Below are 26,713 nucleotides of genomic sequence, written 5' to 3' on the forward strand. Positions count from 1 at the left end.
CATAATTGGTTGTTTTGTAAGTGTAATTTAGAACAGGTTCTGTCCCATAACTTAAGGCATAGTTCTAGTAAAGATGTAAACCCTTCCTGAAGGAAAACAAAGTTGAAGGACATTTACAGGGAAAAAAAATCAACAGTAATTCCAGAAAAACTAAAATTAATGAATTTAATTTTTAATTTATTAAAAACTAAATTCTAGCTTAAATATAGTCCAGTTGGCTCAAATGACTCAGAGAAATAGTGCTCTGGCACACAAACATTGAAATCTATTTTCCAAAACCTGCAATGCAATGTGTGGACGTAAGTCCTAAATCTTTAAACAGGCAACTAAAAACCCACACAAATAATTAGGATTCTCCTACTAATTAATTTGTGAAGCCAAAGAATCTATATCCATCTTTTTTAAATGGGCAGATTGTTTGTGATCAGCATGCAATGAAGCGTAGTCTGAATTCCCATTGTCTCCAACTGTGATGTTTTTCAATGCATTAGGAAAGCAGTGCTCTCTCTGCCTGTGGAATAAAGTTAACACCAAAGTGTAGCTTGCCACAATGAAAGCAGCACCCAGGTAACCAATAATTGCTGCCAATTCTATTGATAATTTGATTTCATACAAAATACCAGAATTAATTTCACAGAGCTCTCAGACCTTGATGGACCAATTCAAACTGCCCAGCCCATGCAATTTGGCATCCTGCGTCTTCCATATATCAGCACCTAACACTTCTAAGGAAAGTAAAATGTGCTCAAGGGACCTGTGAGCAATGTGTGCCACAAAGTCTGGCCCAAAGCAAAGGCTTTTCTCAGCATCTAATCCAGGCACTTAGCAAACCACACTGACCTCATTCAGATGAACAAGGCAATTCAGTAAGTACCCACAATGTGGAAAAATGAGTATGGACAAAGTTCAGTCACTTGACAGCTGAAAGTGTACAAAACAAAATCTTCAGTATAATTCTAAAGCAGAAATGTGAGATCATCTTCAACCCTGCATAATTTGTAGGAAATCAGATGACTGGGTTTTTCTCAAGAAAACACTGAAAGCTAGAGACTGTAACCAAAGCAAAGGAAAAGGGAAGTTGCGTAGCAACTAACAGCAATGCTTTCTCTCTGCCAAGTTAAAAAATGCTCAGAAAACATCAGGATGGGTTTGGGATGGTCACAGCTTGTCCTGCTCAGCAGCAAAAGGGGCAGGAAGAAGACAAGACAGAGCACTTTCCTGCAGCCCAACAATCACATAGACCAGGTATCAATTCAACTTCAAGAGAATCTGCGAGCACCTGAGAGCAAAATGTCCCATCCTTGCCATCCTTCCCTCCCTTTGTAAAAATCTCCATCTAACATTTCAACTCTGGGCTGGCATAAATTGTGCAGAATCTGTCAAAAACCTTGTGAAGAATCAGAGTTCTGAACACAGTCAGTCAAGACCAGCTATGTCCTGTTCATAAAATAAAAGCAAAATTCCACTGTGCACATGATTGTTCTCACAAATCTATTTCACTCTGAAATAGCTCTTACAGCTAGAGACTGCATATAATAATATGGATACCCTGCTTGTAATGTTGATTGCAGTGTCAGACTGGCTTCTTCTTTGCTTTCTTCTTTCCACATTCTTCCCACAATCTGCAGTTAGGACACATCTGTCAGCCATATCATTCTGGGACTTTGATATTTCTGAATTGAAAATAAAGAGAAAAGTCACTATAACAAACTTTGTAAGCAATCCTATAGATTTATAGGCTAATTCTGTAGCTTTCAAACTGTCATCCTGCACCTTTAGCATTGATCTCCTAAGAGTAAGAAACAGATGGGAAGACAAGTGGTTGTCATATTGTATATAATTATATTTTGCCTGCCTAAATCTTTCATGCTGTTTCAACTGGAAATTATACTCCTTGCTGCCTATCATTATAGCTGCTGCAAGGAATTGTAAGCCATCAAATATAGTTTCCTCTCAGAAGCAGCTACTATAGTCCCTATGTATAGTTTGATTTGTAAAGCGGTTTGGTTTGGTTCAGGATAAAAGCAAAATCATTATAAAAATATGACAGTGAAAAGTAGAAAGAAAATCACATTGGAAAATATTTAGAAATGTATCAAAAATATGGATAAAAGAGGGATATTAAATACTCTGGTCCCAAACCACATATAATTTTAAGAACCTGAATAGCCCTCATTGACTTCAATAACATTACTCATATGGATAAACTTATGTCTATACTTAAGCTCCTTGTTGAATTAGCACTTCAGTAACATGTAGTAAATCTACAGGACAACTGGACATTTAATCCCCCACTTTTCACTTCTTATTCCTCAGTGTACACTCAGAATTTCACTTAAAGGGAAGGGCAGCACTCATCCATGATTTCTGAAGTTGAATATGAGCAGGCTTAACGGCAGATACTTTGTTGTCAATTCCAGACAGACTCTCATGATGAATTAAAAATTTATAAGTAGTACATGAAATAGCTATCATATGTTTAATTCATACAGAAGAAATAAACACTTCTCTCACAAGATGAACCTCTGTGGAGGAACCTTAGACAACGTAACATTATGGTATTCAAAAAACAATGGCACTTAAGTGTGATTTTTTAAAGACACTCTGGGTTAGTTTTGTTCTTAGCAGCAATCAGTCCTCAGATGTTTACTGTACTCTGTGTACACCATTAAGGCACCATGTGACCTATTCAAAGGCAGGCTCAATTAAGCCATCTCTGTAAATGAAACCAGGTTTTTAACATACACAGTGAAATCAGAGATCATAAAAGAGACTGGAATTGAGAGTTCTAATGGAATAGATACAATCTGAGTAGCTAGACCAGCAGTAGAGGCAAAAACACCAACCTTGCCTCACACTCTCTTACAAGGAACAGGTTACAGAACAGGTTATTGTGTGAGAAAACACAAATGTTCCATTTCCCTATCTATTCCTCTTTTGGCTTCTCTACCCAAATATCACTAAGACTGACACACTCTCTAGTGCCAAGGGCAATTTTTCACTGCAAATAAAACTACAACCAGTAATTCATTTTACATTCACCAAATGTCCACTATTGGATTATAATCTCCTCTCACTGCCAAGGCACACTGGAACAGGAGGTAACAGCAGAAAGGAGCAGACTGTACAATAGCAGCTTTGTGCTGCACGCGCTGATCCCTCGTTCCCACTGCTCTCAGACACGCACACACACTGGCTCCAGTGAGAGAGTCAGTGGCAGAACGAGATTCTCCAGGTTTATTTACTGCAATACACAAGAGCTGGGTGTATTAAATACCTCTACAAACTAGGACACTTATCTAGATAAGATACAGAGTACTAACTTTGGATCTCGTGATCAAAAACGTTTATCAGCATGGTAGCAAGTTTAATTGAGAGGCCATATTGTCTGAAAAAGCTGCTTTCTTGAGCAAAGAAACCCAAGACTCCCTCTGTAAGACTTCCTACACTTTTTAATTACTCATTTCAATGATTGCAATAGCCTGTTATTTTCTCCCAAATTAAACTGCTCCACAGTAACTGAGGACAAGAGCACCTGAGTAGGGCTTCACCTTTAATTGAACTGAACTGACAACTTGCTTCCATCTCCCTCTGAAACCCCTGTTCTGCTCTTCTCCATCCCTGACATAGCTCCTGATCATGTGGACCAGCACTCTCTGTTGTACATGTTCCAACATGTATCTTACCTTGAGGCCATTTAACTCACTAAAACAGCAAAAAAGTACCTATGTGTTTTGTCTAGGTTAATGTTCTGCCCTTTAAATTAGCTAAACCAGTTTCCAGAGGGTTCCAGATGCTAATCATAGCAGCATAAGGCTCAAAACAGAGAGGAGAGAAAAGAAAGATGTGAGTGGAGTAGGATCTTCCTTTTGGTAGCACGGAATTAATAAATTAGTTTGCTGCAGTCCTGACAGTTTTTACCTATAACTCTGAGATATGGTCAGGCTTCAAACTAACAGAAAGTTGAATAAATCAGTTTGCATCCTGTTCTGTGCTGTCACTTTTACTGCTTCCAGTGTCTTACACCACTGTATGCTTCTGTTTAGGAGGATGTCACCACGTCTCTGCATAACTTTAATATGTGTTCTTACATACACAACATTTAATTTGCATAGTTAAAGAAGAGGTCTTTAAGATGGGTGGAAGAAACTAAAGGAAAGACCAAACAAAGCTAAAACAAGAGTTAGGGGGAAAGGCGGAAAGGCACTGAAGCCAGATTTGTTCAGGACTAATCTCACATGTGGGGTTGTGTAAGTTGAAGCTAGTAAGAAAATACTATGGTTTGTTCAAATCCATGCAAATTTGCAAGCCCCTGTAATCTTCTTAAGGCTCAGAAGCTGTTTTCCTCTGGTCACTGATGCCTTTAATTTGTTTTTCACAAAGACTGTCTTCAGTGGTGTTACCCTCAGAGGTGCACTCACAGTCTGCATCTGTAGGAACAGTGAGCAGCATAAGAGAATGGAAGGAACCAAAAGCATCAGAACAGAACAGGAATTGTTAGGACTGGAGAGCACTTAGAAACATGCACTGAAAAATTGCACACAACTAGACTGAGAAAGAGGAAGGAAATCTTCATGAATAGTGCCAGTGAATGAAAATCTTAAACTCCTGTTAAGTGATAGACTCTTCGACTGGGGTCCAGCTAGATAACACGAAGATCAGAAATTGGTTATTATTCTATCACGAATTAAATATACTCCAGCTGAACACCTGGTAAATTTAAAAAGAAACATTATGCAGTATTTTCACATCTTTACATGAAAAGTGTTCTGGTTTTATATAATCAGTTTATTTAACAACTGTCAGAATACTGAAGGAGAATTAGACTTCTTGTATTATTTTTCAGATTGGCTCGGCTTTGGCATTAATAATTTCTGCCATTACTCAATAGCCTTTTTTTATAATGACTTCGTGGTCAACACTGGCCAAAAAATTGAAATATTTGACTACATTACTCTGGAATGACAAGACAATGAAAGCTACTTACTTTTTATATGTGTTGTGAGAGACAAGAACAAGTTTTCAACAGATTTATTAAACCTTTTGGACTCTCCAAGTTCCTGCAAATGGGAGATGCAAAGAGTAAGAAAACACAAGATATTTGTAATTTTAAAGTTTCCATGATTACATATCTACAGACCACACAACAATCAGATGGTAAGGCTGCAGCCCTTCGCTCACTTCTCTAGACAAATACACCTGAGGACATACATTGACTTAGTTGGAAACTACCACACTAATGGACCAAGATGGAAAGTAGTCTTTTCCATTCCATGGCCTTTCACGTATAAGTGGAACTCCTCACAGAAAGATCACATAGTAAGTTCATAAATACAGCTAATTACATCACTGATTTGTTGTAAGGTATTTAATACTTTTATCTATTACAGAACTGCAATGGGCTTCAAAACCAGGGCCTGAGGATCCAGTCCAAAATTAAATGAAACAGTAATTTAGTGCAATTTCTGTGAATTTCAAGCCATGTTCTACTATTCTTTCCACTAGAAACCGCAATGCAAAGGTAACCATCAAATTCAGTGTTTCTCATTCAGTAATCAAAAGTGACACGTGACTACTGAATGTCATGGGATCCTTCAGGTTTGAGTGGAACTCAGATCTCAATCCAGACTTCCTGTCATGAGGCACCAAAAACCAGATCCAACATTCTAATGTCAAGTAGAGTGGTTAACCACTTCCCTCAAAAACTGAAAACTAATTGAAAACAGCCCTCATAGCTTTTAAACTTTCTCTACCAGTACCTATGCACCACAAAATTCATGACAAAGTAACAAAAAAGTTACATTTATATTGCAGAGTGATGTTACAGTAGTTATTTACCACATTTCTGTGGCTGACCTTTTCATATGAATGACACCCTAAGCAGTGCACTTATATGTATATTTTACAGATACATACATTTCCCATCACACTGGTTCCTGCTGCTGATTCTGTGAAAGGAGGTGGAGTTGGAGGTACGACAGAAATTTTACTAGAAATTTAAGAGACAAACAGCACAATAATTAATATATTATGCCAAGAGATGAATAAATAAACCCTGTCCATGCACTGTATGTTCATTACCCATGTTTCCTGCACTCTATAAAGGTCTGGGTGGACAGTCTGTGTCTGTAAGAGTTGCAGCACAGGTTAATTGCCTGTTCTTAGGAATTAGGACTACCTTTCTACCTTCTCAATCTTGGGGTGCTCCAGGTAAAATTATTAAATTAGAACTATCTGGAAGATCTAATTTAGGATAGGCTCCCTAGACTTCTACATGGCTGGCAGTATTACACTCTGTGTCCTAAGTTCTAAAACACAATTCCTGTAAAATGTACCCCATGTCTTGTTCAGAGATGTTTTCAGAAAACAGTCATCTTTATTTACAATACTAAAAGGATCCTTCCTTGCCTGGGTTCAGAGCTGTTAAAGACCATTTAAACATTCCTGCCATTCCGTCTGTGATAAATACTTCTGGTCTGTGGAAAAAAAAAATCTGATTCTGTTCTCACAGTACAATCACAGATCCTAAGGTAGCTGATGAACTTCCTTCTTGACTAGTTTTTACCACCTAAAGTGAGTCTTGGTTAGGATCTTATCCAGCTGAGTATAAGTTTCTTTCTTAGGGAGCTGTGCCTTGCCAGACAATTATATTAAACTGAGACCACCTCTTCATATCTTATTTTACACAGGGCTTTTGGGGGTGTATTTTACTTTGTTTGGTTTGGGTTTTGGTAGTAGTTGTTGCTGTTTGGTGTTGTGGTGTTTTGGTTTGGTTTATTTTAAGGCAGAGGGTTCCTTTAATAACATAATAAGCAGACTATTACTTCATTATGTATCACTGGTAATAACTTAAGTATGGTCATGCTTTGGCCTCTAGTCAAGTATTTATTCACTGAAAACTAGATTTATTTTTTTTTTTTAGTTTGGTACATGAAAGTGTCTAACTTCTTGCCTATTATTTATTGTAAAAGTATCATATCAGCAATATCTCCTATTGAACAAATGATGATGCTGTTATTACACAGTGAAGAACTCTCATTTACAATAATTTAAAAGTATTTTGCAAATTTAACAGATAATTGTATAAATAGTTATGCAAAAAATATAAGCAGTTAAAGATAATGCATGTCCCCTCATTTCAAATAAGATTCTATTACTTCAAACATAGTACTTACTCTGTTGTATATGAGCCCTGTTCTGTGGATTGCTGGCAGCTAAAAGTGAAATTTTTTCTATGCTTTTATCATTTGAACTCCAAAAGTATTGATTTTTTTTTTCATAATAAAAGAATAGAAACTACTGTTTGTTATACTGTTATACTAATGCTATATTTATAACATAAAATATGTCAACCATAGTAATTCACAGTGTCCTAGGACTGTTTGCCCTTTTATGAGTCTTACCTCAGACTCTGGTAAGATTCCAAGAGCTTTGCACCAACTGTTTCATGTCTGCCTATGAAGGAGGGAAAACAAATCCAGAGATCATTTAGTAGCAGCTATAGATCAGTTACTTATGCCTGTATAACACTGTGTGTACAGAAACTCATGCAAATGCAAGTCAGGAATTAAGTCAATTCCCAGCTAATGTATCAGCACACATGCCAAGCAACACAGCAAGTTTCTCCTGCATCTCAAACCCTACCATGATTTCACCCTCCCCTGTTGCAGGTGACACATTCAGATAACTCTTCACAAATGCTGAGGACAATCACACAGAGATGCCAATAGGCCCATTCCTACAGATTGCCAAGTGTTCTCAGCCTCCCAGGGTCCGGGAGGCAGGTGGTGCACAGGCCCACTGCACTAAAACACACTTCAGCCACAAAACTGAAACACTAGCGGAAGCTTGAAAACGTGTACAAGAGCAGGCACATGGCCAACTCTTGCACCTCACAAAAAATTTTTTGCACTTTTCCTGCTAGAGACCTGAGCAATGATGAAAATGCTTGACTAGCTCACAGACATGAGCGAGACCCTTTGCTAAGAGCACCCCTGCAGGGAAATGGCAACAGTGGCACATTCCTCGGTGCGCAGCCACATGATGTGAAGACATCAAGGAGCAAGAGCTCCATCAGGCATGAACAATGAAGACTCAAAACTGTCATTTGCTCCTGGGGGATCACATATATAACAAATGGTGAACTGAAATTATCTGCAGTGACTTTAATCACTAGTAATTCCTGATCCAGTAAGCAGCATGTGATCCAGGTTTTGCTGAAGATGTCATTAATTATAACATTACTTACATAAAAGTAATAGACCTTATTAGTGGTAGAAACAATAATTAGCTCATGGATGTTAGAATTTTCAGTCAGAACTCCAGAATTCTCCCTTATTTATAAATAACATTTGCTACCTCAGATTTTAAATTGATGGCCACTACAAGTAATCTATCACTTTTATGAAAATATGAATCTCATTCCTTAGATAGAAGATACAAAAAATTAATAAAAAGCATTAAATTGTAATTTTTTTTACTACACAACATGAGAAAACTTTTAAAGTAAAGTTTTCTTTCTTCAGTTAAACTTACTTTGTAGTGATTACTTGAGTTATGCTGTATTTTCAAACCAAAAGAGGGCACTCTACCTCCAGGATTGAAGGATGCATAAAGGCTGCTGTGTTTCAAAAACTGTCACTTTTTAAACTCCTTTAATTACATCACTTGTTCTAATCAAAGGAACTGAACAAAACATTTCTCCCTGCAGGTTTATCTTCTGTATATCCTTAGATCTTTGTGACTTTAACAGTATTACCATTAGACTAACTAAGCAAAATGCTTCAAGAACCCAAAAAGCCTTAATAATTCAAAGTGAGAACTGATTTATTTTGCTGGGAAAAGGAATAGTCAGTAACTTACATTATCAGATTCAATATCTGAGAACAACACTTTCCAATAATAGAGAGACTGATAAAATTACCAGCTTTATACTCATTGAAAGGAATGAGGGAAAATTACTATCAGTGGTTATCAGATGGAAGTGTGCTTAAAAAAAAAAAGTCAACTAAAACTTGAAAATCAGAGATTGTGTTAGCTAGAATGGATTCCAGTGAAATCTTTCAAATTTTAAATTTTATTTTTCTTTAATGACAATTTAGTTCAGTTTCTTAATATGCTGCCTGCTGCCTTTCACAAACACCTACTACCCAAAATTTGCCCAATTATGTTCTTCCATTTGTAAAAGTCCCCCCATTCAAGTTTCCCAGGAGAGACTTAAGGCCTAGTTCTTTCCTTTTTAATACTCTTCAACATAAATGCAGATCCTGGAAGTGAAACTGTGTCATTTAACTACAGTCAGGCACAAAATTAAGTAGATGCCTATCTGAAGTGGCACATCAAGGAAAAGAGGAAACAAACCTTCTCCACCTTGTTACTTATTGTAGGTGAAAACAAACACTAACAGCTCCTTTGCTGGCAAAACACATTCCCCATGGAGCAATCCATCCACATCCTCTATAATTTCTTTTGGAGCTTTGTACTTTTAATGGCACTGAAAAGACCCAGCAGAAGGCAATGGCACAGCCAGCTGGCTGAAGGTAACAAAACAGTGTTTAGCTCTCTGCTGATTTGTAGCTACACATGGGGAAGGTATTCCATTCTATCATTTCTTTAAACTTTAAAACTTCCTCAGTGAAAACAACCAAAGTTTAAACTTTGACAAACAATGAATGCAAGATCATTTTCATCCTGTACATATAACATTTGTATATTATAATTATATACTATAATATATATAATTATGATTTCACATCAGTGTATTTCTTAGAAGTCTGACATGCTCATTAATTCAAATTTATATGGCCGGCAATTTTCTTACTTTTATTACTCAGACAAAAGTTACACTTCTAAATTTGTTCTGCTAATTTGTGTTCATGTTTTATTTACTGTGAGCCAGATGGACTGCATGGTAAAATTGAAGAAACACAGGATACAGTGTCAGACTACATTCTATGTTTCACTTACATGACAGCTACACATTACATAGCAGTTTATGATCTGTTCCAGTGATTACCTTCACCTGGATATTTCTTTGCTCGTTCCTCAAAGAACCATTCACCAGCCTTCACTTTCACATCTCTAGAAAACAGTCAAAAATTAGTCTAATAATAAACAAGACCTAAAATTACAGTTACTTGGGACTTGGAAATCAGCTCTTACCTTTCTTAGCCATCCTATTTTTCCCTCACCAGGATAAACAAAAGGTGCTGAGTACCATTTACCACATTGCTGCATTCCCTACCCTTCTTGAGATTTGCAGCTTTGATGTAAAGTTCACTGAAGGCAATGGAAGAAGACTGAATTTAATTGATTTTACATCATAACTAAAGATCAAATGTACTCCCTCCTCCCTATAAAGAGAAATTCAATAACAGCTGACATATCCATCTGTATTAGCAAGATTTAAAAAAAAAGGTAATTTCCTGGAGGAAAAGTAAAAAGGTCTTTTAATTAATCTAAATAATGCTTTCTTGGTTTTACCACTGAATATCTGGACAAGCTTATTAAATAATTAAGGGTGTGCAGCACTACACAAAGCAGCTTAACAACCAGCGACTTTCTGTAGGGGATTTCCCCTGCAGCCACCAAATAACTGGAAACTAATTTAAAACAAGAGGAACCGGAGTGGGTTATCCAGAGAAGGATGTGGAAAGTTAATTTTTGAATTTTCAGTTTAGCGCATGTGGTTTGAAACACAGTAAAACACACACACACCAAAGTCTAGTAACTATTTTGTATCAAGTATAAATAGAGCTGAACTACTGTTTTGCGTGTTAGTCACTAAATAAACTGAAGATTCAGAGAATAGCTTGTTGATGATAGTTTACAGCTCTCTTCCAAACGACAAAAAATTACTTCCAACTACTGCAGATTTGTTTAACTTGAGACCAATACTTTGCCTTATATTTGCCTCTATTTTAATCACATTTTGGTACCTGCAGAGGGAGTGGAGTGGTGGATTCATCTTGTGTTGGCATAAAGTAAGTTTTCATCCAAATCCTCACCATTTCTACAAGGATATTTATCATTCAATAGAGCTTTTGAATAACTTCCCAAACTAATCATTCTTCACCTATGTATTATTTTTCATCAAATGTGGAAATATATCTAAATACTTTTGCTTAGAAAGATTGCAATTAATAGAATGGACTATGAAAAAATAGTTTGATATTAAAAAAATGTACCAATACAGTAAAAGAAAGACTGTCTCCTGCATCCTGAAATACAAAAATGTGACATAGTAAAAGAAAAAAAACCAACTAGTTCAAGGTAAACAAGTTTGTATTTCTGACCATACTTGAACAAATTGTAGTAATGTTATTAATTGGTTTTGCTCTTTAAAATTTTATAAAGCATGTCTTCAAATTATTCATCAATCAGGTTTCTCACTCCAGTGGTAAGAGGCAGAAAATAATGATTAGGAGATTGTCAAGAAATTGACTATACTACATCAAAGCACAGCACCTCCAGCAGGTTGTGAGGATGCCCCGGTTCAATATCAAGTACAGGAAGGAGCTCTCTCTGTGCCCCAGAAACCCACAATTGTTTCTGTGCTTTGCCATTATCATCTTTGTCACGCTCACAGTACCTACCCCGAGGATCCATTTTGCTAAACACAGGAAGGAAATAGCAGCTACATGAAGAATAACACAAATCCATTTCATCGCTACCAGGACTTCAGCCAACATTTTCATTACACCAGTGGCTTTGTTTCATTAACTGTTCAGGCAACAGATACACAAAACCAGTGGGCATCCATTGGATGACTGGGGCAAACCAGCAAAATTCCTTACCCCTGAGCATAACAAATAGTGCATTTCCAAAGGCAGGGGGTCAGGCAGACACGGCATTCCGAGCACACCCGATGACTGCATCCATTGCATACTGCGCCTCTGTTCATCAGCAGCCCCAGTGACTTCTGACAGCGAGCACAAGATCTCTCCTGGTACTCATGCCTTGCATTTTTTGCCCCCTTCCACCGAAGTTGCTGCAGCTGCAATTTCATTTTCCTAATTCCACAGGTAAAAAAGAAAAAAAAAAAAATTACAAAGGAAAAAATCCCTACATAACGCACAAGTTAATAATACCCTAGTTGTGCAATACCATTTCTAGTGGGAGATATGCCCTCAAGTGTGACCTCTGTTGAGCACTCTTTGAAAATGTGCACACACAGCATTTCTGCAGTGTGACTCTGTGTGTGTGATCAGAACTGAGCAAACTAATATGGATGCTAGCTTTGGAGCAGGCTGCAGGCCCCATGGCCTCTCAGTCCTGCCTGAGAGCTAGCCTGAGAATTCATAGGAGGATTTCAAAACAATCCTCAGAAACAGAAAACAACTGCCAGGTGCTGTTTGTCTGTCCTCTTGTTTTCCTTGCAGGAGAAAGTCAGGGGGTGGTGAACCCCACTGACCAATGATGGTGATGTAGTGACTTACTAACCAATAAGCGTTTCCTTTCTGTACTTTCCACGAACTAATCTATATAACAAGCCTAGAGCAATAAACTAAGAGATTTCTCCTGTTCTGACTCCCTCGAGAGTCCGTGTCATTTTTTCCCGCCGTTCCCAATTAGAACGACAAACTAACAGAAATAGTTTAGTATAAATGGGGTTTTTGTTCATTTCAGGCCCACTTTCAGCACTGAAATTATTGTATGCAAGTGATTATGCATTCACTTACAAAAACTGAGACTAAATGGTAGTCCCTTACATTTGATTCTTTTAATAATATTTATCCAATAATTAAATATTCTACTGAGTAAAAAAATAATCATAACAAATGCATCATCTGAAAGCTAAAAAACCAAACCAAAACAGCACACAGACCAAAATATCAAAACCTCTCCTTGTCATTAACTTTATTTCCATTGCATGTACCAATAATCAAAATCCATGTTTTTAATTGATAGTAACATCATCAGCAGTTGAAAGGGATTTTCTAACCAATTTGGAGATTCTGTATAGCCCTTCATGTAATTGCTATTGTTTTAATATTGTTCTGTATTTAACGTGTCCCATAATACTTACATAAATGCTTGATGTAAACAAAGTTTAACTTTCCACATTTAAGAGACTAAAAATTAATACCTTACCCACACCAATACCTAGTTTTATAGGAGGATGCAATATCACAAAGCAGGATACAAGGTACTGAGAAATCCTTGTCCTAGCCAAGATATAAAGCAAATAAAGTGCTGGAAAATTATTCTTCATCCTCACCAGCTGAGATACTGGCATAGTGTGAAATTAGTAAATAAAATCCTTTCCTAACCAATGACACCTATTACACAAGTAACAACCTCCAAGGTAGAGTGGTATGCTTGCTGCCTGTTGTGTGTGAGAAGGTACAGTGATGGATTTAGCAAAATGAGCAGGTATCCAATGATTCTTAACTCCAGTCTTGGCACATTATAAGCTAAACAAGCCAGCCAAAGATCTGAATATGTTCCACTTTACCAAGACTATACATATGCATACATAGGAACATGATGAGAATGCCACAAAGCCTTCATAGAAAAAATGCAGCCAGCAACTGAACTTTCTATGAAGGCTGGAAGTAAAATTCACCAAATACACTATTCAGTGAGCAGGATTTGATGGTCTTTAGTGTAGAGTCAATAGAATGGCAAAAACAAGAGGCACTGGCTAACCTTAGATTTCCCAGACAATACAAAGGCATTAGTTAACCATAAGTTAGAAATGAATACATTTCGAAGGACAATAAAGTCCTCCAACAAAGAAGAGTAATTCAAAAGGGAATAAAACCAAACCACAAACCAGAAAACAGGAATAGGGGAACAACAGTTACCTTATTCTTTCCTCCTCCATTTTTCTCACCATCTGGTCACGGTATAGGACCTCCAGAACAGCCTCTCGTTCTAATTCCTTAAGGAAGTTCAGATTAAATTCACAGGCCATTTTTACCAAATTTCACTATTTCACTTGTTTTGTAGACTCCTGTCCTATGGGTTCCACTACAACCCAAATGCTGGTCTGGATGTTTCCTAAAGGCCTGTGCTCTTACTTGATTGTTGATGTGTTTCACTGTGTCATACTCTTGGAAAGAAAAATAATTTTGTCCGTTTTCACACTGATATAAGTGTCTCTGTTACCCAGGAAATTTGAACAGTTATCAAGGTCACAGCAGTCTTGACTTTTTCACGTGTCCTTTAACTTCCTTTTCTTTTTTCCAAGAGGTGGTTCCAAAACAGAAGAGAGCTTGCAGCAATGTCCCAAATAGGGCTTGAAACTGGCACCAGATGGAGGGACAATTTGTCAAGAGATGGTGTAAAGGAGTGGCAGAAATTGTTTGGGTTTCTCTATTTGGTCTTGTAGATTTAGGATTTCTGGGCCTAAGGGAAAAAAAAACCCAAAACCAAACATTATCTTTTCTCACCTCTTCAAGACACTTCAAATAATGTGGAGGACACATTTTGATATACTCAAACCTTTCATGCAGTAATTCAGACACAGGAGAGGTTTTAAGACAGACTTGGTCTTCAGAGAGGCTCACCATATTGTCCATTAGCACTCAGGCACATACCTTCACATTTTTTGTACAGTCAACATAAAACAACCCATAAAAAAGCCTAAGTTAGTTTTGAATACAGGCCTACAGGTCCCGTGGCTGTCATACTGCTTGAGACAAAATTTTTGAGGAAAAAATGCCCCTTAATAATCTCATTTTATTGAAAATGCATTACAAGACAAAGGAAAAAAACCAAAACCTCTAAGTCACTTCCATCAATTACCTGTGTCTGTTAGTCTCATACCAAATAATGCTGTTATCTTTGCTAATACACAGAGACACCAAGAAGTTAAGATACATATTATTTCCAGCTCAGTGCACTAATGATTTTGGTCCCAAACAAATATATGCAAGTATAAAATTGAAACAGCATCACAACTGTAGTGTGGATATATTCTGGGATCCTCACTTTTGCAAAACCCCACTGAAGTATAATTTTAATATATTCTGCAGCAAAGTGGAGAAAGAAGATGATTATTCAACCCAAACCAGCTTACACACCACATTATTTTAAATATTACTGTCTAATGTTTAGTGCATATTACTAGAAATGTAAGACAATTCCACTTATGGTACACCAATGGATATGGCATGGATATGGAAACTGGTTAAGTGTTTCAAACTTAATCTGAAGAAGATACAGTCAGGCTCTAGGCAGGTGTAGACACTAGGACAAAAGGGTAAAGCTTTCCCAAAGCACCTACTGATGCTTCACTGATGGACTTCAGCTGAGAATCTGACCAACCATCTGCATTGCTGGATCGTTATTTTCAAATACTGAGTTTTAAATTTAAAACAAACAAAAACCTAAACCACCAAAAGAACCCACTAAAACTTCAGATATACAGTGACAAGGTATTTTTGTCAGTGCAAGGGAATTACTTTACATGCAGCTTTCCCCAGTTAAGTTACTTAATTTTCCACCAGAAAAAGCAGAGGGTGATAATATGTCTACATAAACAGGTTGCATTCCATTTGTGTATGTTTTTTTTTTTTGGTGAAACCCTTCAACAGACACCAAAAGGACAAAGCATTTCACAGAAGCTTGTGTTCAAGAAAAAAAAAAAACGAACTAGTTTCCTGTGGAAACAAGAGAGATAGAGATAGGCATAATCATGTTTTATTTCCTTACCAACCACAATTTCACAGGAAATTACTCATTTGAAACATAAATGCCTGAGCAAATTTTTTAACGCAATATATGTCATTTTCAAAGGTCCCTGCATCCTTCACCTGCTTTCATCTTTTACCTTCTAGGATAGATGAGAATGTTTAAAGTCATCAACTTCATTTAAGTCAACACAACCTAAAGAGGAGTCAGTACAAACTCTGGCCGTTCTGCCCTACACAGGGTACCAAAACATCCATTACAGGGTAAATTACATTTACTATAAACCCATAGGATTTTGGCCATATCTGAACACCACCACAAAATCCCACTAAAGCATCAGTAAAAGCTAGCAAGTACATGACAGTCAATAAATACTTAGTGAATCCAATAAAACTCTGCTGTGGTGATCTTCTAGAAAATACATGAAGGTCTTATAGGGCTATTAAGAACATGCCACAGTAAAACAGTTATGAAGAGCAATACCTGCAGTTGAGCAAGCACAGAAAGAGTTGCTATCTGATGTCTCCTTCAAATTCTTTAAAAAAATCTAGCTGAATGATGAGATAGCCCTAAGAATAAATAAAATATTATAAAAGCATTACAACCCTCAAAATGGGAGATAATCTGTGGACCCACAACAAACTTGAACTTGCAATTATTTCACAGAAGTGTTCAAGTTGGACTGAAAAGTTCTCTACCATTGTGAAATAAGAACTTTTCTCTTACACCAAAGCCGTCTACAGTAGAGTAGTTTTTTGGAGGTAATAAAGAAGTGTTTTCAGTAATTACCCTCTTTGACAGGAAAAAACCCATAAGAGATGCCCTCCTTTCATGTTCACCCAATGAATCCAGCTAGCTAGCTGTTTTACACAGTCAGCTAACCCCAAAGCTGAGCAGTCTCTACATAAAACCAAAAGTAACAGCAACCTCTTTAGTAAATACCACAACACTTCCTCCTTTTCAGCACAAAGTTCACAAAAAGTATTCTGTTCAAGTATTTCTTAAATTATATATTTAGCATTATTTATTATTACATTTTGTATTTAAACTAATGCAGGGTCGGGTACCTCACAGATGGACCAGTAACATCTCAAAAATATCATAAGAAATCCCAAAGCCATTGTAAGGGAGAAGGGATAACGAATGTGGCTATAACTTAGGAGAGGGATTCATGCACACACAGAGTACAACCTAAAAAAACCTTTTTTTTTTCTATCAGGATAAAATAGTACATAGTTATGTTACTGAAGATCAAGCAAAAAGCCTACCCTACACTAGATTAAGTTTGCAAAAACAGCATCTCTTCTAAGTTTTTAAACTTATAAATGGTTGGCTTAGCAAGCTCTTCCTCAAAGCAATTTTACATGCAATATATTATTGATCTCCTTTCAGATCCTTAAGCATCAGCAAAATAATGGCAATTAAATAATTATAAATTGACAGATCTTCTAGAGTCACAGTCTTCATTTACTTGAGATAATTGGATTACTTTATCCACTAACACAGAAGATGGCTGTAAGACATCAGCAGCAAGGAACAGATTAAGAAGGTTCAGAGTAAAACCAGTCTCAAAAGCTACTACAATTTGGCTACTTTCTATTCTGCTGAGATCAATCACATAAATTCACTGTTAGTTAAAAAAATGACAAGTGTTATTTTGTATTACCTGGCTGCAACAGTTTAGCTCTCACATCCCTGCATATGTACATGAAAATTGCTTAAGTTCTTTGATAAAGCTTTATCAAAATTAAGTCTGTGATATTAATAACATCCTACCCCAGAATCCAGAATAAAAATAAAACCAAATAACTAAACCCATCACAAACAATTAAGTTGCAGGTGTGGTTTTTCCATTAAATCTTTTCCAGTTTGATAAAACCATACCAGTAAATAAAAATGCTTCCCCCTGTGCTATGTCATACAAAATAGAGTAAAATGATGTCCTTACCTCCTCAGCAGCCATCAAAGAAAGACACCAGGAAGCAAACTGCTTATAAAAGATGAGAAGCAGTCTTATTATTTAATTATCTCTCCTTAAAGAAAACTAGTGGCTGTTCTCCACCCCCTTTCCTTCCTTTGGGCACTGATACTGCTGATGTATGTTCAGAGGAGCACCCCAAAACAGCTGAAAGCAAGTGCGCTCAACAAAGAGCTCCTGTGTTACAACAGCTTTTGCCAGATCTCTGGTTTTGTTACCATCAACAAGCAAAGATATTTGTTTTTCTAACATTGAAAGGAGACTCAGCACAAGAGACTAAAAAAGCTGACTGATATACCAAAATATGCTCAGTCTTCAAGCCACATACAGGAAGAAAAGTGGCTTTGGGTTATATATATATACATTTTATTTTTTTTCTGACACCATAAATGTGAAAATGCTTCTAACCTCAATGTCTCCAGGGCTTGTACAGAAAGCTTGGCTTGTATAATAAGCAGCTCTTTCCTGGAAATAAAACAGTTTTCTACTTAGGTCTATAAAATAAAGCAATTAGTATAGATAAAAATTCCAGAGAATTCAGTTTTTATGCACCTGCAAAAAGAAGAGTTATTTTACCTCACAGCTGGAAATCTGATCTCAGGTAACAATTGAAAATTAAAACATTATTCAGGTTGGACATCTTAAGTCTATCACAGAATTAAGCAGGGTTAATGAAGTTCAAAATTACATCCCAATTATTTCTAAGTCTGGAGAAAAAAAAAAAAAAAAAAGTCGTTCTTACAGCTCAGTCTCCTTTCTTGTTCCCAGTTCTACCAAACTGTGCACATGACACAGAAGCCTGTCTTAACTGCTTCAGGTAATTAAAGATTTGTGATTTCTAGTTAAAACGAAACAAAGCACAGCAATTCTACTCACATGGCAACATTCAAGACCCTGTATTTTTATAACCTCATCAAGCTAAATAGGTTCAAGCATTTCCACCTGTGTATGTCAAGTTTAATCACCTTCTTCAACTGCATCATGGAAGAGAAAGCCGCTGACAGTGAGGCATAGAGCCATGCATGTATGCATCATATTTGGATAATTTGGGCCTTAATTTTTGGCAAAACTTAAACTGAATGAGAAGCCAAAAGTAACCTGAGGCTTCTAACTACCCACAGTTATTATTTGTAATCCCAAATTGTATTTTGATTAATTGTATCCCAAATGGAGGCTGCAGAACATTAGCCCTACAACCAGCTTTCCCCTAATATTTAATCAAGTCCTTAATTGCCACATATTTAACTCATTGTCTTTTTCCCTCATCCCTGGATGTGGAAAACTGCTGCAGTTTTTTATACAGGCTAAGACTATAACCAAATATATAGCCTTTTATGCTTTTTGCTCAAACCACTTTTTCAGTCTTCCCATAGTCCTCACCTTTTTGTCTCTGCTTTTTGGAAGCAGCAAGCACAAGACCTGGAATGGGGCTGAGGATGTGCTCGGTATCCAGCCACAGGCCCACCGTATCCCTCTGGAGGGAGCAGAGCTGGTGCTGCCCACAGGGTGCCCCCAGAGCCCCAAAGTGAGGTGCCTGGTCAGGGTCCCCTTTTTTGGGAGGAACAGGAGGCAGGGCCTGACACAGGACTGGAGACAGCATCACAACTGCTCAGCCAGCACACTCAGGCCCTGGAGCTATAACTCCCTCAAGCTTCTTGAAATAAAACACCCAAAACTGGACACGGTATTCCTTGTGCAGCCTTACTGCAGAGGGGACAACAGGAATACTGCTTCCAGGATCTATATCCTTTATTTTTTTTTACCATTTTTTTTTAAACAGCACCACACAAGAAATTGAGATAAATCGGACCTAAACACCTCCCTACTCCCTGTGTCTTTGGAACACAGCTACTGAGTGAGTTGGTCCTGTGCTTGTAGAGCTGGTTATTCCTGCTTCCATAAAACTCTTTGAACTTGACCCCAGTAAGTTATTTCTTCCTCCATCCAGACTCTTCCTGCAGTTCATCCAGGCCCTTCCGAGTGTGAACAGCATCTCCCACTGCCTAGAGCAGCTCTCAGGGGCTGATAGCATCAGTGATTTGGACACCCTGTAAATCCTGCACACACAAAACATCCAGGAACTGTGACAAGTGTATCCTTTAATTTCGTTCTCCTGGTTCTTACTATGTCTGCTAAAACTCGTGTGATCTCCTTAGATCTGTAAGAATTCAGATATTCTTCTGGAGTGGGTTGACCCTGTCGGGATGTCAGACGCCCACTAAAGCCTCCCTGTCACTTCCCTCCGGCTGGGCGGGGGGGAAATATAATGAATAGACAGGGAGGGTTTTTCTATGTTTTTATTTTCTCAGTTTGCGACATAGGCCTTCTTTTTAAGCTCTTTCCAGAGACAAGAAGCGGATCCTCCTTCCTTTCTCGGGGAGCAGAAAAGGACCTCCCAGGGAAAGGACCTCTTGTGTGGCCGAACACGAATGCCAAGCTATCGGTACGAAAAGCACAGCTTTCACAAGCGGCTCCCCACTCTCAGCCAAAGGCTTGGGGACGCCTGACAGCACCACAGCGGCCCCGCCGAGCGCCATCTCCCGCCCGACTCCCGGCCGCTGTCGCTACGGCAACCGCGCCATCTTGGAGGGCGCCGGGCCGAGCCCAGCCCCGGCGGGCCCTGGCGCGCAGGCGCAGTGCGGGCGGCGGCCGGTGAGGGGCGCGGCGGCAGTGCCGGGGGTCGGTGGCGGCGTGAGGGGCTCCGCCGGGAAGATGGACGAATTCCAGACGGCAGAGGAGGTAACGGGACGGGGGATAGGAGGAGCACAGCCTCCCGCCTGGCGTCTCCTGTCAGGGCCAGAGAGTCTCAGGCGGTGCCCGTCCGCCCCGCATCCCACCCCTCGGCGTCCCCCGCCGCCATCCCTGTCGCCTTCCCTCAGGGTGGAGCCGCGTATCCCGGGCACCGGCGGCAGACGGGCCCAGCCTTTGTTCTTCCGCCCCCGGGTGCCGGCCCCTTGACCGGGTGTTCACTGGGCTCCTCGACTCTGGTTTCTAGCCCTGCCGCTGCAGGTGGCTCGGGGAAGAGGCGTGAGGGGTGTCGTGGCCTCTGGCTGTCCCCGTCGGAGGAGCCGAGTGCCGTGGTGAGGGCGTGGCCGGTGCCCTGTGGGCCAGGGGAACACTCGAGCAAACTGCTTCTGTGTGGAAAGAGGAGTCCAAGCCTCTGGGCTGCGTGTTACAGGCGCGCTGATGGGGCGTCACACCCCATTCACAAGATGTGGAGTGGGATAAATCAAGAGTCTCAATCTATTATCGTGCCAAATGACCACCTCGTGTCTCCCCGCTAAGGAGGAGGAAGCAGCCAGTGCTGCTTTTGCAGGGGGACAGCTGTGACACTATTAAGCAGCCGCGGTGTGACTGGGTGACACAAGAGCGAAGCAGCGAGAGGGCCGAAGGTGTGTCAGGCTTGTCCTTTTCTAAAAGCCTCGTCCTCATGGCAGGGCCTGGCCTGTGTTACAGTCACAGACTGTTCGGCGTTTTTAAAAAGATATAATTAACATCCTCGAACATCATTCTTAGAGCTGTTTTCAGAAACGTTTTCAGAATTACTAAAGGCTGTAGTACTGCTCTGCAGTTTGCATGTGTTGCCTGGGAGCACCCCTTTTAAACAAGGTGTTGGAAACATCATCTGCTTGCTTTGTGCCAGAGAGGTACCGCAGGGAAACTGTAAAGTAACCGATCTTTTTCTCCTTTATTTTTTAGTACATTAAAGTTTTTATGTCATCTTATTAAAAGATGATATGATGATAAAACGGGTAGTGTTATGTTATTTCATAGTTCAGTTATAGCACATATATCCCAAATCGGGATATCAGGAATTTATATTCATTTTTGTCATTCCAAGGAAGGAAGAAGGTTGAAAAGTAATATCAGCCCCAGAAGTGAATTGTCAAATCTCTATTGTTTCTATAAAAATTAGATATCAGAATACCTTTGAGAACTTGGGTTGAATTTAAGTCATCTTATTTTGGTGTGAACTGTGTTTGTGCTCACTCAAAGGCATTTCTGAGCAGATTTTGTGAGGAAGAAAACTGTACGTGATTTATCATCATGCTTGACAGTATTCTTCATAGCGTGTCTGTCATGTTCTTAAGCTCTGTGGGAGAGAGTTTTTTTTGATAATTGTAGCTCTTACTTGGTTAAATACACTGCTGCATCTTAAAATGTAAGCACCTGTAAAATGTAGTACCATGAAAATAAATTAAAATTAAATCCTAGTCAAGAAGCTGAAAATAAAAAGCAATTTGCCACAGAACATAAAAGCTTTTAAAAATGTTGAATTGTGCCAGCAAGTTGATGCCTCTGGATAGGTATAGTAAAGGAGCCCAGCTTGTCTTCCAGGATGTGCTGTTTCTTCTATCATGAAGAATGATCAACTTCTCTCATCTTTCTGAATGTCACATGTCATTGAAGCTGTTCACCTCCTGACTAAAGGTTTATGAATGTGATGTTGAGATTCTCCTGAGCAGGTGTAACTGCATCCTGCCTGCAGATGTGAATTACACTGTTGTTCATTTCTGTCAGCCTGAGAAGCTGACTGACCTCCCACTGAAAACCCAGTCAACATACACCTGGTTAGGTTAATTTTTACATTCTTATCTGGTCTTTTGAAATTAATCAATTTGCCTTCACATGCTCTTTTGTCCCGGTGTGTGAGGCGAGGCTGTGAGACACCAGCAGTGACAGGGTGGGGTGCCCCCGGTCAGTGCTCCCTGAGTGGCTGCCCCAGCAGTGGGAACAGCTTGTTCTAACCCCCTGACACGGGAGGCAGCAGGAGCAGAGGGAAGAAAACATAAGCTGCTGACCATACATGGAAATGGGTGGTAGTTTTAAGATTAGTAAAATGTTTGGGCCTTCATTGTCTTGATTCCATGTGCTTAATCTCTGCTCCCCAAAGGCTGAAGGTCCAGTGAGCTACATTTCCCCTTTGGTTTCCAAGGGGCAGCTTTCTTCTTATCCCTGGCTGAGATTGTCAAGACAGTTTTTCCTTCAGCTCTGAACTGCTCTTTTGTCCACATCGGTGCCCTGGAGATGTCGGTTCCATTTATCTGCGAGCTGAGGTTATCTCCGTGAGCCCACTGTGATGTGCAGACACTAGTGCTTATTGGGAAAGGGGAATATATGTGTACACAAGTGACATACATGTTATTTTAAAATGCTTCAAATCAAAATTTCAAAGCTTTCTTGACTCAAAAGGCTAGCCAATTTTGGTTCATCTCTTACTTTTCATTTCTTTTCTAAGCAGATTAACTTGACTGGGCTGAAGGAGCTAGAGTACATATAGATACATATATATCATATATGTACATATAGATACATATATGTACGTATAGAGTACATATATATGCAAATAGAGGCAGAGTTGGTGTCTTCTGACTTGCTAGAAATCTGATATGGGTAAATTAAATTTCTAGTGCTTGTTCTTAACAGATCTCAAACATCATAAACAGAAGAATGTGTCCACTCATTATTTAAAATTCTTTTTCTTTTTTAGGCTTCCTTTCTTGTTGATGAAGTCAGCAGCATCATTAAAGAGGTAATTTAAACATTTTCACTTTGTTGGTGTGAAATTTCATATGCTGTATGCTGCATACTAAAAGGCATTCAGTAAAATGTGGTGATATGCAATAGATTTCTAGGTAGGTTGCTGTCAAAGTACAGCATGTTGATTTATGGAAGTGTATGGACTTCAGTGGAAATGATACCAAGCTTTAGCTGTGATATATACTGCAAATCCAAGAGATATTTAAAGTAATTTCATACACTCCTCCCTGGTTGCAGTGCATCTCTGTTAGAATTTCTAGGGGGATGTTTGATGTTAAACACCGTACAAATAGATTCTATGTTTTAGTAAAATACAGGAGCTTTTTGTAGACTGTGTGCGTATGCGTGTTACTGTGTTCTTTCAAGATGCCTTTCTCCAAAGGGAGTTCTTTTTGTTTGGAATGATTGAACTATTCTTGTTGCTAAGAAACATGAATTTTCTGTCTAGAAAATTTCTAGCAGGATTTGGAATTCCTCTTGTAGACTAGTGCAGCCTGTTTGTTGTTGCGAAATAACTGTTTTGGCCAAACTCTATAAATTGAATACACATACTTATTAAAGCTTACTAAATCCTCGTGTCTCTTCTGAATTCAGTTTTGTGGTGATTTTTTTTTTTCATAATTTCTGTAATGAAACAATGTGCCAATGAAAAATATGTAGGTTTAACATACTTTTGTTTATATCTTAAAGGGGAAACTATCCTTCTAAGTAAAATGGATTATTTGGCTGGAGGCTTCTGATCTGTTAGTAACCAGCAACTACATGGGTCTTCTGTTTTAGTCTGGGGTTTGTTTCCCAAAATTGATTCTGCTCAAAAATTGGAATTTCATTTCCATAGAAGAATATGTGTGAATGAGCAATTTTACTACTGTGCCTTTTAAAATTCTCTTCAGGACTGTTTAAATGCAGGACCCTTTTCATAATTGTGACTGTAGGACATTACAAATAATCTAAATCTCACAGAATGAACAGAGGGTGGGATCTATGGTGATATCCCCTGTGCCTGGCTCAGACTGTGACCTACATGTTTTCAATAATTGAAAACACTTCCAACAGCCAGTGTAGACCAGCAGTATTTAGGCTTTTTCTGTGGGTATGGGGTCCACGTTGGAAGGGGTTAATGGGTGCCTTGCAGTTGACAGCAGTGCAGCTCCCTCATCTGTTTGTCCCCCCCAGGCCATAGAGAGTGCTATCGGTGGCAACGCCTACCAGCACAGCAAAGTGAACCAGTGGACAACAAGTGTGGTGGAACAAACCCTGAGCCAGCTCACAAAGCTGGGGAAGCCCTTCAAGTACATTGGTGAGCTCAGCTTCCCCTTTTCTCTGAAAGCTGGGGTAGTCAAGTGTCTGTCCAGCCAATAGGCAGGGGGCAGCAGAAGATCTCAGAACCTTGTCTCTAAACGGCTCACAGCCACGCATGTTTGTTTATGTATGTGCTAAGTTGAGCAAAAATGGAGCTAAATGCTAATTAATGTTAGTGAGAAATTAATCAAAGCTTCTCTTCTGACTAACAGTGACCTGTGTGATTATGCAGAAGAATGGTGCTGGGCTACATACAGCAAGTTCTTGCTTCTGGGACAACTCCAGCGATGGTAAGGAAAACAACTCTTGGATTTTCCATCTAATGACAGTCTCTTTGAGACTAGGCAGCATACTTCCCCCCCACACAAGTCTGTAGTTTTGGAGTAATAGCATACCATTTGGTATTTTTTCCATTTGGCTGTGATGTTAACTGAGCTGTGTATGAAATGCTTGGCTGTTGTGAAAGCTTTATTCTTAAGATTCTTAAAGGAAACAAGTATAAAAATGCATAGAGGGGCATGTATGTAATCACTTCCTTCTATTTCTGAAACCCTTTTTTTGTATTTGCAGGAACCTGCACTGTGAGATGGGAGAATAAGACCATGTACTGTATTGTCAGTGCCTTTGGACTTGCAATATAATTGCCTTGAAATTTTTCATTCTTCTCTTTTCTATTCCAGCACTTGATTCCATCTCCACTCAAACTGTGAATACCTGAACAACTTGTTTTTAATGCATTTTTTTTAGTAACTTTTCTTCAAAGATAGAAATTTGAAAACATGTTTTTACCTGTTTTATGTTTGTACCTAGTACCACACCAGTGTTTTCTACACTTTTTTATCACTTCAAAACTTCTCTTCAAGGTGCTAATACTGAAATCTGCTGCAGTGTAAACACTTTCTCTAGATTTCTTTTCTCAGACCAATATAAATGAGACACTGACTTTCACACTTTGTACTTTTGGTTAGCATTAAATTATTGAAATTCATAGCCATTGGTGTGATTAATTTAAACTTAAATCTTTTGTTATTGGGGGAAAAAGTTTCAATTTTTTTCAATTCTCTTCAAGATAGTTGAGGTACATACAGTGAAAAGCACTTACATAATTTTGCCAAAGTCACTACGAAGTTGCAAGAAAATTAGATTATGTTTATCAAAAAGTAACTTAACTGCATTTTTGGGACCTGTTTAATCTTTCTGTATGGTATTTAGAGCATGGAACAATAACTACCTTCACTGAACAAAAAGAAGAAATTTACACATTCTGGAAGTGCTCAGCAAGCTATACCTGGGTAATCATTCACTTCTGCAGTCAGTTACGTGTGCTAAGTAGGCCTTGAACTTGCTTGCTACACTCCATGTTAATTTTGCTGATAGTGAGAGTGATGAGTTCTGGTAGCTGATGAAACATGATCCTTTCTGAAAAAGGGAAGAACTGCCTTGAGGTGATGTTACTAAATGTGAGAAAGTCTCCTGCCTTCTAGAGTAAAGTTGCAGAAGAATAACAAGTTTCCAGCGTAGGCTTGGGTAATGTTTTGTCAGCTAATTAAAGAAATGGGAGCATACTATGAATTCTAGAAAACATCTGCCAACAGCTGTAGCTGTAGCTTACTGCTAATGAAGCTGCAAGAGTTACAAACTCATGTGGGAGAGCATCCCTGGGCTGGAGTCAGTCTAAGCAATCTGTGATTTGCTTCTTTGTAGGAAGCCCTGTCTCGTGTTCAGAATCTGGCTCTCAGCTAGAGCTATTTAAAAGACGATTGCTAATACAACAGTGTGATTCCGTGATCTGGAGAGATGCAATACTGCAGATTCAAATGACAGGAGAGCATTTGTTTGCCATAGTGTTACGTGCTCTGTGCTAACTCTGCTCAGTATAGTCAGACTGTGGAAAGCCCTGTGCTAGGCAAGGCTTTGACCCCCTTCCTCCCTACCCCTATCTGTTGTCAGAAGAGGAAAACAGGTGTATCTGTTAGCAGCTTTGGGCTTGGTACATTTGAGACTTCTGATAGAGCTGTAAGGCTTCTGTATTTCCGTTAGCATCAGCTCTGTAAATGCATCTCCATCATGACAAGCCACTTAATTCTTCTCACATATGTCCTAGTGAGTGCTATAGGCAATACAGAGTGTGTGTGTATACCTGAGCCTGAGGAGCACATGCCTTACATTGCTGTAAGAGAGCTTTAGTATGGGTTCAGTCTTAATTCAGAAATGATAAAACACCTGTAAAAAGAAAATATTAAAATCAGATTG

At 38.9% G+C, this 26,713-nt stretch overlaps 2 protein-coding genes and 1 long non-coding RNA gene across 14 annotated transcripts in view; 2 read left to right on the forward strand and 1 right to left on the reverse strand.

Moving 5' to 3' along the window:
• Positions 1-18,486, reverse strand: part of SYTL3 (synaptotagmin like 3) — a 32,596-nt gene extending 14,110 nt beyond the window's left edge. The window contains exons 1-12 of one of the 12 annotated variants that reach the window (XM_088053776.1): positions 18,360-18,472; positions 18,194-18,264; positions 18,026-18,082; positions 17,588-17,626; positions 16,123-16,208; positions 13,809-14,352; positions 11,796-12,011; positions 10,016-10,080; positions 7,404-7,455; positions 5,917-5,989; positions 4,988-5,060; positions 1,549-1,673 (exon numbers count right to left, since the gene is read on the reverse strand). In XM_088053776.1, the coding sequence (XP_087909902.1) occupies positions 1,549-1,673; positions 4,988-5,060; positions 5,917-5,989; positions 7,404-7,455; positions 10,016-10,080; positions 11,796-12,011; positions 13,809-13,918 (714 nt within the window). In that variant the 5' untranslated portion in view covers positions 13,919-14,352; positions 16,123-16,208; positions 17,588-17,626; ... (1 more) ...; positions 18,194-18,264; positions 18,360-18,472. Of the gene's footprint in view, positions 1-1,548; positions 1,674-4,987; positions 5,061-5,916; positions 5,990-7,403; positions 7,456-10,015; positions 10,081-11,795; positions 12,012-13,808; positions 14,353-16,122; positions 16,209-17,587; positions 17,630-18,025; positions 18,102-18,169; positions 18,265-18,359 lie in introns of those variants that run through there. The other 11 variants (XM_088053773.1, XM_088053769.1, XM_088053775.1 and 8 more) reach the window with 11 other exon arrangements.
• A 556-nt stretch (positions 18,487-19,042) lies between these two features.
• LOC148184650 (uncharacterized) lies at positions 19,043-19,692 on the forward strand. Its single transcript, XR_015772170.1, has 3 exons — positions 19,043-19,301; positions 19,398-19,472; positions 19,566-19,692. It is a non-coding gene; the product is annotated as an uncharacterized LOC148184650 (long non-coding RNA).
• A 548-nt stretch (positions 19,693-20,240) lies between these two features.
• DYNLT1 (dynein light chain Tctex-type 1) lies at positions 20,241-25,450 on the forward strand. Its single transcript, XM_005518434.2, has 5 exons — positions 20,241-20,356; positions 23,109-23,150; positions 24,335-24,458; positions 24,673-24,750; positions 25,031-25,450. The coding sequence occupies exons 1-5, from the start codon at positions 20,330-20,332 to the stop codon at positions 25,099-25,101; spliced, it is 342 nt and encodes a 113-aa protein (XP_005518491.1). The 5' UTR covers positions 20,241-20,329; the 3' UTR covers positions 25,102-25,450.
• Positions 25,451-26,713: the final 1,263 nt, after the last annotated feature.

The sequence above is a fragment of the Pseudopodoces humilis genome, chromosome 3 (genome assembly GCF_049639895.1).
Source record: "Pseudopodoces humilis isolate 2021_Gansu_Grassland_sample_001 chromosome 3, ASM4963989v1, whole genome shotgun sequence".
Lineage (NCBI taxonomy): Eukaryota > Metazoa > Chordata > Aves > Passeriformes > Paridae > Pseudopodoces > Pseudopodoces humilis.

What these genes read in the sequence shown, in the direction of transcription:
- DYNLT1 (XM_005518434.2), top strand. Translation starts at nt 20,330, where the DNA reads ATGGACGAATTCCAGACGGCAGAGGAG. An exon ending in TCAGCAGCATCATTAAAGAG is followed by an intron (nt 23,151 to 24,334) that starts GTAATTTAAACA and finishes TGTCCCCCCCAG; the next exon opens with GCCATAGAGAGTGCTATCGG. An exon ending in GAAGCCCTTCAAGTACATTG is followed by an intron (nt 24,459 to 24,672) that starts GTGAGCTCAGCT and finishes TCTGACTAACAG; the next exon opens with TGACCTGTGTGATTATGCAG.